The following is a 12,800-nucleotide window of genomic DNA, read 5'->3' on the forward strand; positions in this document are numbered from 1 at the left end:
GTAAGGTTTAATTTGTTGTTTTTTTCCAGATGTTTCCTTCTTTATATTTATGCACCCCTTAATGAATTTTTTGGGCTATGTCACTATTATTAGGTGTGGCAAGAACGGAATGCCCGAATATTCCAATAGAAGCAAAGAAACGTTGAGGCTATTGTGAAGTAATTTTGTACAAGTGATACATGATTGAGGTATAATGAGGCAATGTTGAAACTGATGTTGAATTACTATCCTTATAGCGGAAGGCGAAACTATTCTCTACATTGAGGAGTCACCCAACCCCAAAAACTTTAGAAAAAATCTTGTATATGTTAATATAATTTACTTGACACCCTGAACACTAATATTATAGGACAGTGTGGGCACCTACCCTATTCCTAACAAGAAAGGTGAATCTTTACCACTTAATCAAAAATATGTGGAAAGCCAGAGGCAAATCTTTTACTAAATAACAAATATATTTGGGAAAATGCACAAGTACCTCCCCCCGAAATATCAGAGACACACTTATACTATACTAAGGTCCTATTACTCTCCCCTCCCCCCCCTCCCCGAACTTATTTTATAAATAATTTTCTACCCCTTTTCGGCCTACGTAGCACTATCAACCAGATAGCTTGAAAAAATTGTCAACACGCGTTGGGCCCAGAAGATAGTGCCACGTAGGTCGAAAAGGGATAGAAAATTATTTATAAAATAAGTTCAGAAGGGTAATAGAACCTCAGTATAGTATATAAGTGTGTCTCTGAGATTTCGGGCATAGATTGGTCAATTAAGGTTAAATCATGCAACATAACATAGAAGTCACAATAATAATTATGAAGACCCTATACCACCCCACTCACCCTTATTCATCATACTTAATTTTCTAACCAACAAGATCTTTTAATTTACGAGACAAGTGTATTTAGTGATTAGCCCCATCCATTAATCCCACAAATAATATTAGAAGTACATTATTACACACCCAGTCACTCCCTTTCATACTTAAATCGACCATTCTACCATATAACTACGAGCACCAAAGAGGAATTCATAATGCACCAAACAGGTTCATGACATAACCACACCCTATCAACTAGATGGCAAGACATGCAGCAACTCAAGGGCTATATAAACTCAACAATGGAAACAATCATCTCAAATCATTAACATGTCTATGCATATCAACATATATCATCACATATAGTAAAACCTCACTAAATTAATATAGATGGGACCGTGAAATATTATTATTTTGTAGAGGTATTATTTAATTGATAAATTAATAATTATTAATTTATAGAGTGTTTTTGAGACTTAACCTTGTGATGCTGGGATAATAAGAGATTTCAAGATGTATTATCGGAACATATTTTATTGTAGGATATTAAAAGGCTATGAAGTGTGACATGAAACTGATCCAGGAAAGATTATTGTTTTGTATGTTATCAACTTTGTAATCCTGGCTTGGACGAGAAATGTTCAACAAGAGACAACAACAAATTGTTTTCGACATTGCAAAATTTGTTTGGAGGATGAAGTATCATAGAATTTGAATTAACCCACTTGTGAAAACGTCATTCATAAACTTGAGGTAATGATCAATGATCTCATACCGCAATAAAATGGACATCAATAACCTATTGGATTATCCAGGTAAAAATGATACATATTCAGAGGTCTAAAGCTTAAAATAAACTGTGGATACCATAAAAATCAATGTTGATGATGAAGTTGTAGATGATACAATACCTTTAGAACCAGTTATGCGTAAGGAAACACTTATCGTATCTAGAACTCTTCACAATTTTATGGAGCAGTTAAAAAAGACAACATCAGAACTTTTGGATGCAATAAGAAAAGTTAGAGATGAACTTCAACTAGATTTAAAGTTTAACAAAAAAACAAAAGACAATAGAATCACATTTCACTAAATTATCTTAGATATACTTGTAGTTTTAAAGAATTATTGATTTATACCGTCTGTGAAAATATATAATCTTATTATCTTATCAAAATAAGTTATTTTTTTCTTTGCCCCAAGTCGAAATCGGAGGAAAATATTATCTTAAAGAGATTATTAATTTACTGAATATTAATTTGGTGAGATTTTACTGTAGTTCATCTCATCTGCAAAGGTAACACAATTTACAAGATGTGTTGTTATACATTGAGTTGTTCTATTACCTACTTCCTCTGTGCTTCGAATTGTGTCGTTTCTTCAGCTTGACGGTTTCAGCCATAGTTTGGTGCTATGGTTGTTCGAAATTATACTTCATACAAAGCTGAATTGTTATTCATATTGGTTTCTGTTATGGTAAGAAAGTGCACAGATATTTAGAAAACCACAACTGGTATTCCTGCAATTACAGACATAGAAAAGCTGGAATACTGGGAAGGCAAATGCCTAACAAAAGGAGCTATTGAACAAAAGAAAACCTGAACCCTAAACGAAAAGCAAGAAGGTAAAAAGGTGTTTTGGACAACAAAAAAGCAGAGTTTGAGATGATCATAACGTCTGCTCACCATCACTAATGGACTTAGGCCGCCATTACAGGTAGTCTCTTATGCTCCAAAGCCTGTCGAAGCCTTTGGTAACCATTTCTATAGTGCTCAAGTGAGAAGCAAAGCTGTCTAATTGCTTCGCGTTTCTCTTCTGCTCCTTCCAAAACTATTTCCTTTTGTCTCTCTACTTCTCTTTCCACTTCTTTAACTCTAGACCTCAGCTCCTCTACCAATTTACGAGCCCCTTCAGTTTCGGAAATCAACTTGACGTGCTCAATGTGCAGTTGGTTCAAATGGTTGTTCATTTGATCAATCTGATCATCTTTAGAACTTAGATCTTCATCTAGCAAGGCAACTCTAGCATTTAGGTCATCTTTCTCTGTTTCCAATGCATCATATTTCTGGTATAATGCATCAAGGTTTCTGTTCAGTTCTTCAATATGGTTGTCCCTCTCAGCGATGGTCAACTTTAACTGCTCGATTTCAGATTTTAGCAGCATTTCCATTTCTTCTTTCCCTGCTACAGCTCGTCTAACATCCTCCTCTAATGATTGGCAACGTAGATCCATTTCTTTGATATTATCCTCCAAATATGCTCGTTCCTTCAATAATTTGGTAATTTCACATTGAAGTTCCAAGTTTTCTTCTGCCAAAGCCTTGTTGGCATTTGATATTGATTCTTTCAGTCCTCTGATTTCTTGATCACGGTCTGACAAATTGGATTTGTACCTTGCAATTCGGTCCTGCAGCTTTGAGACCTCTCTTTTCTCTCTCTCAAGTTTGGCTTTCCAGCCAGAAACATCTTTCTGTGCTGATCCAAGCTGATCATGAAGTAATTTTACGGAGGAACCGTTACTTTTAAGTTCCTCTCTTAAGCGCTCCACCTCTTTCTCTGAATCATGAAGCTTCTCTATCGTTCTCCTTAACTCTTCCTCAAGTGTTCGGATCTTAGATTCTGGGTCCAAAACTTGTGGTTCTTCCTCTGTAGCATTCTCTTGCAGATCCTCATCAGAAATTTTAGCTTGCTGTCCAGCAGTAATCTCATTGATGTTCTTCACGTAGTCCCCTGATACATACTTCTGAAGCTCAATTTTCAACCTGCTAATCTCTTCTTCTGATAACCGGATCTTTTCTTTTGCATTTCTAAGGTCTTCCTCATACCCAGCTATCCTTGCGATAAGATTATCATTGCCCATATGTGATCCCTTAACAGAGCTCTCAGAGACCTCTTCATGTTGCTTGCGAAGCTTCTCTTTCACGTCACGGAGCTCGACCTCCAATTCACCAATCTTCTTACGCAACCCATGGTCATCATCATTGCTTATTGTACTTGAGTAATTATTGATAGACGAATCATCTGATTCAGATTCAGAATCTAATGTTGAGGATTCATCTCCTTCCTTCGCCAGGTCCGAGCTACTTCCGCCTGCGCCAAGAAAAAATTCAAATCCAGCAGCACGAGGACCAAGTTTAGGACGGCTTGGCCTCCGATCAGGAGAGGGCAACCTGGAGGGTGGTTCAGAACCCACATCAGAGATGCCTGACCCCTGTGATTGAAGATCTGAAGGAATATTTTTCCGGAGCTCCCCCGTCACATGATCATAACGCTCGGCTAATGACCGGTACATGCGGTAGAATTCCTCAACAAGTGTGATCAATTCTGGCCTTTTCTGATAATACATTTCTGCCCTTTTAGCAAATGAATCTGCATCCTCTTCAATGAGTTTCAACATCCTTTTGACATTCTGGTCCATCTCTGAAATAATAGACCTATTTGTCATTTTCTTGTATGCCATTTTCTCCAATCAACATAAAAAAATTACGAGAAACCACTTGGTAATTAAATTGCCAAAATTAGGTGTTTTTACAGTGCATTTTCCCCAGGAGGTCTGTGTAATAGCTAGTAACCTCCTTTGAGATAAATGGATGAAACTGTTCAAAGTTTTTTCATGGAATCACAAACAAGTACGGTCAATTGGCCTCCGGTCTTCTCTGACCATTTTACTTTTTTTTTCTGACCGTTTTACTTTAATACGGAAACTATCAAAGAATTTGAGAAATGTAAAAAATAGAATTTGGACACGAAAATCTAAAATATTAAATACCATAATAGTGTAAGACCAAATTATTATATCATACGATGTCATTAGAATTACCAAAACCACAAAGCATATTGAATGAAATATTTATTTTTGTGTTGCTTAAGAATAGGTCACAATGAATGGAAGTTCAAACAGACACGTTGAAGTTCCAAGTAGGCTATGACTCTACTCAAAACACATTTGACCCACCTTAAAATGATTTAACCAATATTTTGATGCGTTGGGATCATGACCTATGCTTTTAATTAACCTGTTTTGACTCTTGATCCACCGCTCATTTCATGCCCTATTTGCAAGAGTTACATTTAACACCTATACAAGGGGCGACGCTAGGATATAAGGCCAGGGCAAGGGAAGCCAATATGATTTTAAAATTTGTGCATGTAGGCAAAATTTAACACGGGAAAGATAGCTTGTTATTTAGAGCTAGTGATTGGAACATTTGCAAAAAAGAAGTTTGAGCATTTCTCTATCTTCACGAGGTATAGTCAAAAAAAAAAACCACCAAGCCAACAAGAAAGCAGAAAATGCATGAGGTATAGTTAGAAAAAATTCACGGATAAGTGTTGAGCATTTCACTATCTTCCAAAGTTTCTGAAATTTTAGAATTCTTTCCTTTTTTAGGTGCAGAAATAAAAATTGTTGAATTTTGTAAAGAATATCTTACAAACAAATACCTCCTAAGGTTACCAATTAAATTAATGTGTTAATGGTGGTACGATTAATCTACCATCATAATTGGTCTAAATGGAATGATGAAAAACAAAGAAGAAGACCCTACCATAATTTGCGCTAGTGTTGAACCATTAGTAGACTACCATACTTCTAAATTTATTTTTTGTTCATATTTAATAGATTTTTTAGTACAAATACATGATTTGGTCAAAAGAACCCGTAAGTAACCTTCTAGCTCCACCTCTGACAAGAGGTTATATGAATTATAAAACTACAGGAATATAGTAGCTATCTGTTATTATCCATTCTAGTAATAGTCAAATCTATTTGTCATAATGATCCCTAAGGTGAAATATTAGCATGCCCAGTGAGTAGCAACTCATATCACTCACTAGTACAAATTTCAATCTCTTGCATATGTGTGTCTTAAATGCATAAATGATGCCCTGTTAATTGAATTCAATTAATAAGGTGTATATATTTGGATGGTCTATTTGGATGGTCTATCTTTGGCATTAGCAGAGTAGCCAAATACGAAATTAAAGGATTTGACAAAGATAAGAAAGGTTAAAGAAGACAATAGCTTACGTTCAAGATTCTCTTGAAGCCACTTGCAGTTTTTGGGATTAATGTGGCTATCCCACCACCAAGCGTGTGATTTCTTCGACTCCATCCTCTTCATCTTACTAGACTTCACCTGAAAAGGGAACTCACTCTTAATCTCATGGACAATAAAAACATATCAGAAAGTAAAGAGAGCAAACTTAGACAAGGCAAACAATACTCATTCAACATGTTAACTGTTAAGTTATGGAACAGAGATATCTTACAAACGTTGATGCCATTCTGTCGAGCTTGTTATTCAATACAAACTCCTCAACTCAAAAAAGTTAAAAAAAATTGCCTGCATAATCATAAAGGTGACGTAAGCCAAACTATCAAAAGTCAATCTCAGTAGGATATATGTTTCTTTGTTTCAGAATAACATGTTTAAGAAGTATGGAACAAAAGGTATTTCTACTACTTCACTTCGATATCTGCTATGATGAAGGGTCAAAATTCTTTTTGAATACTTAATTTCTGATGGTTGTTGTCTCTCATTTGTTACTTTAAATACAATGCTTGTTTTGATCATTACTTAATTTTATTGTATGTCTTGTCAAATTATTCTTTATGAAACGATGAAAAGTTCCATTTTATATAACGACCGATTTGACAAGGCCAACAGGCCAGCAGAAAAAAAAACAAATATGTACCTCCTGTGGATGCCACACACAAAAGGAGCACGGGAAGTTCGATATCTAATCTCACAACTGTCACCGGCTATATTCACGTGTTTGTGTTCTTCCTCATATCATGCCTGTCCAAAAAACATATAAGAACTACACATAAGCCCATTCATCTCAAATCTTAAATTATTTTTCATTCGTTAAAGATAGTCAACTACGATATATAACTAAGAAATTATATTTCAATAGATGGGTAACAATATACAAAGCATTGATTTTTGAGATAATAATATAAGTGGGGAGGGGGAATGTATGGTCATACCCAAATCAGATAATTAAGAGATTGAAAGTAAATTCAGTAAGACAATATTCATGGACACATACAAAGATTCAATAAATGATTTCAATCAGAAAATCCCCAAAAGAACTAAATTTTGCAAAAAGCAGGGAGAAAGGGCTCAACTTGGGGGGACAAAGCAGGAAAGACAAAAAGAAAGCTAATGATTTTGAGAGGAAAATGCTAAAAAAAATTGAATCTCCGGCAAAGGAGAGGCCGGAGAGAGATGCCTTCATTCACTTGGAGCTACATAATAAATCTCATTTATGAAAGGGAAGTGGGGAGTAGGGGCCCATAAGAATATAGAGAGAGGGACCAACTTACCAAACTAATTTGGATTTGTTCACATGGCACTCCCTTCTTTCAAGACAATAGTAACTCACTCTTTCATTTTAATAGCTAATCATTTTCTTTCTCATAAAAACCATGTCATGTTTATTACCAAAAAAAATATGATTTCTGTTGGTTCTCTGAAAAAGGTGTGAGACTGTCCATATTGAAAGGACTAATGTGGAATTTGATTTAGCTGATCAATCTCCACAACAAGTTGTTGGGAGTCTAAATAGAAGTACATTAGTTAGGTACATGAAAAGTCTGTGACATAAGATCTGAGTCCTCCAATTAGATGCCATATTACCTTATCTTTTGCATAATAATTACCTTGAGTTCCAGAACCATCTCAGCCACATTCTTCCAGTTTCGCCAGCATAAGATACTCATAATTGTCTATCAGAAGGTTCTTGAGGAGTTTATGTCAATTGAGGATTTTGTGCATCAGCCGAATTGCTCTATTGACTATGTTCTTAATAATGTTTCCACTGTATCATTGCATTGTCATTTAGGGGTTTTTGTAATTGAAATTGGATGAGCCAACTGCTCATGTGTTTGCCGGAGAATGCTTTGCTTTTACTGGAGAATCAATGTGGTTGTTGGAACGTTGCCTAGTCTTGGAAGTGACAACTGGAACTATAAAGAGCGTTGCACAAGGACTATTACATTCTATGAGAAAATGGGGTGGAAGAGCTCATTTTCTATAGACTTCTGCTTGTGCTCTTGAACACGTTGTAGAACACATTGAAGTTTTCTTTTCCTTCTGCAATCACTAGATATCTTATCTTGAACCTTGAGGACAAGGTTCTTAGTGAGGATGAGGTTATTGTTATGAACCCAAGTGTGGACTTGGAAGACCAAGCAAGTCATAACACAGTCAATGGTGGACATGGGCCTGAGGTGAGTTTGAAGCTAAGTAAGAGAATTAAACAGCGCAACAAGAGAGTGGATTTCCTTTCCAGTTTAATCTTTCCATTCCATTGTTATGACCTGTTTAGATGGCTTATAGCTTATAAGCATAAGCAATAAGTTGAAAATCCTAACTTCTGACTTATTTTTTTTAGTTTTATGCCGCCTTAAAAACAAGTACTTAAATGTACTTTTTTATTTTACCCAAACACTCAAGTGTTTAAAAGCTATTTTGCCTTGAGAACACCTGCGAAAAAGCTTATTCTAACAGGCTCTTATTAATCGCAGCAGTTAACATATATTGAGTTGAGCTGTAAGAGGTAGTGTGGTAGGGGTGTAAAAATGAGCCCAAACATAGCTACCCGCTCAGAATTTTATGGGTTTGACTCAAGATGATTTGAATTGGGTTCAATCTCAATACATTAAGCCTAACACATCTTAAAAGAATTTTCAATTGAGCCGAATTTAATCTCCAATTTCAACCTGTTTTAAACTCTTAATTTGTATTGATGTAATGTATGTTCTTGTATTTAAATTTTATAGGATTAATCTATCCATTTGTAAAAAAAATTTTAATTTTCTGGAGTTAATATTCAAATTGTGACTATAAAAGTTAAATAACAATATGTTAAAATTATTGAGATTAAGCGGGTCATGACCCAACCCGTTTTTTTGCCCATTTGAGTCCAGCCCATTTAAGCCCAAAGTAAACTTTAGGGAGCCATGACTCAACCCGATTTCTATTTCAACCCATTTTAATATATCAAATTTCAACCCAACCCACCCATTTGACACCCTAGGTCCTAGGTAGCGGTAAAGTCTACATACACTCTAGTACTCTACCCTCCCCATACCCCCACCTTGTGACACCAGATAGCATGTTGGTTTTCCGATGAAGAAAAATTTGAACTATTTCTCGATTTGTGCATGTCATCATGCTAATCTTCTCTGTACCATTCCAATTTTATCGGAGAAGGGACATATGTTGGTGTAATTTCCTTTTTCATTGCTGAAGTGTTTGTAAACTTGTTTATTACAATGGGTATGGCTAAACTTCTCTCTCCGTGCAAGTACATAAAGAAACTGTCAGAAGATGATAAGATTAGCTTTTGGTCCAGATCTCTCACTTTCATCAAACACTTCATCTGCAATGTCAACTCCTTCATATCCTTCCCCTTTTACCCCAAAAATCGATAAAACTAAACTAGACTTAAACTAATCGAAAAATTCAATTCAATTCAACTGTCAAAACCGAAGCCAATTAGCAATTTAGAATACAAATTTCAAACTTGAATAAAAACCATTAAATTAAACTAAAAAAAGCAAGAAATTAGACATTAGAAATTGAAAACTAACCAGTTGACAGGCAGAGTGATGAAGAATCCAACAGAAGAAATGGTGGAGATTTGAGAGAAATAAGGGCTTGCTAACAAAGTCAAAATGACAGCTGAAGTAGGACTTCAATGACCCTTATTGTTGTTATTAATTAAATCTAGCCACGTCTTAAACACAACATTGTTATTTTATTTTATTTTATTTTACTATGAGATATTTTTGACCCTTTTTTTTTTCAACCACATCTCTTTTATTTATGTACACAATTTACTAAATAATAAATGAAAAAAAAATGAATAGTCACCGTATGACTCTTTGTTTCAATTCCGTGTCTTTATTCGTTTCAAAATAAGTAATGTTACATATCTTTAAAATGCAATTTTTTAGTATTATATAATTTTTTTATCAAAACTTATTAAGATTAAGCGGAACGCATTTCCTTCTCCGCGTTTGTATTCGTTGATGCCGGCTCAATGTGAACGAAATAAAATTCGTTTTGAATAGTTTTCACGAAGGAAAGTGCAAAAGAAAAAGATATGTTATTAAAGCCATACGTCATTTGCGGCAATTGTCGTCATTTGTGATACACGCTTTTTCCTAAATTTGGAATTTGTCTTTTTTAGTTTGTTTTTAATTTAATATTTTTTAAAATTTTAATTTTTATAGAATTAACAACTATTTTAAAAAGGGATGTTTGGACTTTGATTGACTTTATATAAGTATTTTATTTTTGTTTTTTTGTTTTTGTCTAGATGAAATTGTTTAAATTTTGTCTTTTCTATACACATTTAAAAATAAAAATTAATAATTTTAAAAGTTAAAAGCTACATTAAATAAGTCAATTCAATCACCTTCTATAATTTAAAATTATAAGATAAAAAAAATATTTTCTTAAATTACTTCATATCAAGTTAAAATCAAATAAATAAATTAAAACGATAATAATATGTATTTTTGGCTTAGGGCAGTATTACTTTTGGTATAATTTTATTGACCCTTTTTTGTTTGTTTTTTTCTAATGTTTTTCTTTGGCCCAATAAAAAAAATTGTTTCCAAATACTATTTGCTCTCTTCCATTTCTCTCTTTTATTATATATATATAAGTTTCTTTAATTTTTTTTTTATAGAATTAACAAGCATTTTTAAAAGGATGTTTGAATTGACTTTATTTAAATAGTTTATTTTTGTTTTTTGTTTTTGTCTAGATGAAAGTGTTTAAATTTTTCTTTTCTAAACACCTTTAAAAATAAAAATAAAAAACTTTAAAAGTTAAAAGCTACATTAAACAAGTCAATTCAACCACCTTCTATAATTTAAAATCATAAGATAAAAAAAATATTTTCTTAAATTACTTTACATCAGATTAAAATCAAATAAATAAATTAAAATGATGATAAAATGTATTTTCTTCTTAGGGCAGTATTACTTTTGGTGCAATTTTATTGACGTTTTTTTGTTTGTTTTTTTCTAATGTTTTTCTTTGGCCCAATAATAAAATTGTTTCCAAATACTATTTGCTCTCTTCCATTTCTCTTATTTATTAAAATGATGTAATGTAAATTTGTTATTCTATTTTTATATTTTGATGATTCATTATGTTATTTTTGACTGATAATTATCATTTTAAGTTAATGTTCTCTTATTTTTATTTTCATTTTGTTTCGACCCTTAAAGTGGAATACCCTCTAAGAATTTCTGATTGATATAATTTTTTATTAAAGTTGGAAGTATAATTTGTCGAGGTATTCTAGCTTTCTTTTTTTGTACCTTTTATCATTTTTTTTTAATTTGTGCAATTTCACAAGTGAGAGTTTTTATTTTTGGATATGCACACGTCACACATAAATTTATATAAAATTAAATAAATAGACATGCAACACAACACAATAACTCACCTAAGATACACTCAACAATTAGACATGTGCATGCTACCTAACATTTTGCGTGAAATACTCTAATCCCCTAAACATAGAGTTGCTTATCTAATGGTCAGGTGGATATCGATTTTTAAATTTATCAATCCGCTAGCCAATCTATAAGATATTGGTTGGTTGGGTTACAGATTAATAATTATCAGAAGGTTATTGAGCAGTGTATCGACTAACCTTTAATTTCTATGATGCCTTTTTTTTTCGATGAACATACCTTACAAAAAAAATGACTTTTAAGTAGTAAAGTAATAAGACCAAATGGATAAATTGATCCTTTATTTTTTAAAGCAAAATAAATAAATATAGAAAAGCAAATAGGTTTTCATTGCTCTACAACTTTAGCCTTTAGGAGTTAGGACTAACAAATGAAAATATATAATTACTGTTATATATTACGAAAAAATATTAAATGAGACAATTTACATAGGATGAAAATGTAAGTACGGTAACTCTTAATGGGTTAACGGTTATACGATAAGGAAACTCAATAATCCACCCCACACCGATAAGCAGAATTCCAATTGTTTATTCGATAACACAATACCAATAAACCAATTTTACAATTGACTTATCAGTTACCATTTGATTTGGAACACCCCTACAATTACATGAGATTCACTCGTCCTATCATAACAAATAACAATAATCAGGATTCCCTTTTATTTATTTATTTTCAAAATTAGACTTCCACTTTCATGAAAAGTTGTGACTTTTATGAAAAGTTGTGACTTTTATGAAAAGTTGTGATTTATATGAAGAGTTGCAACTTTTATGAAGAGTTGCAACTTTTATGAAGAGTTGCAACTTTTATGAAAGGTTGCAACTTTTATGAAAGGTTGTGACATTTCTGAAGGGTTGTAACTTTTTCAAAGAGTTGTAACATTTCTGATAAGACACAATAAGTATTTGTTCACATTACCTTTTGTTGTCTATAAATAGAGGGATTTCCTCTCATTTTAAAACAATGAATATTCTGAACTTCTTCTTCTACACATTTAAATATTTGTGTACTTTGCTCCTGTTGAGTGGCTCACTGACATCATTGTTCTTGTATCAATACACTGGTGAATAGAATCCTTCCACCCTTAGAGGATCTATTCCTTTAAACTTCAGGTACTACAGGGTAATAGTTTCCTTAAGGGGACACTGTACATTCAGTGGACTCGATTTTTTCCTTTCTATTTCATTCTATTGTTACAGATCCTAGTATTTTTTTTAGAGTCAGTAATTTATGCTTATGATATTAATTGTTGTTTTTGAGTACATGTTTTAAACTTTGTTGTTTATGTTTCTCCAAAGTTATCATTATAAGTATTTGTTAGTACAAATTAAATAATACACGTTAATTGAGTATTCACGCAAGTTTTCTCTACTGAAATTGTTGAAGGTACAATAAAAGAAACTCTTAAAGATCTATACTACCATCTCTCGAAGACAAAATTCAAATTTAGTATGTCATTGTAAGGAC

The 12,800-nt window shown here is 33.0% G+C and overlaps 1 protein-coding gene across 1 annotated transcript; it reads right to left on the bottom strand.

Moving 5' to 3' along the window:
- Positions 1 to 2,253: 2,253 nt before the first annotated feature.
- On the bottom strand, positions 2,254 to 9,539 carry LOC102586197 (protein NETWORKED 4A). Its single transcript, XM_006358564.2, has 5 exons — positions 9,423 to 9,539; positions 6,518 to 6,621; positions 6,092 to 6,165; positions 5,850 to 5,958; positions 2,254 to 4,240 (listed from the first exon to the last, which is right to left on the bottom strand). The coding sequence occupies exons 3-5, from the start codon at positions 6,104 to 6,106 to the stop codon at positions 2,520 to 2,522; spliced, it is 1,845 nt and encodes a 614-aa protein (XP_006358626.1). The 5' UTR covers positions 6,107 to 6,165; positions 6,518 to 6,621; positions 9,423 to 9,539; the 3' UTR covers positions 2,254 to 2,519.
- Positions 9,540 to 12,800: the final 3,261 nt, after the last annotated feature.

This window comes from Solanum tuberosum, unplaced genomic scaffold (genome assembly GCF_000226075.1).
Source record: "Solanum tuberosum cultivar DM 1-3 516 R44 unplaced genomic scaffold, SolTub_3.0 scf00274, whole genome shotgun sequence".
In the NCBI taxonomy this organism is placed as follows: Eukaryota; Viridiplantae; Streptophyta; class Magnoliopsida; order Solanales; family Solanaceae; genus Solanum; species Solanum tuberosum.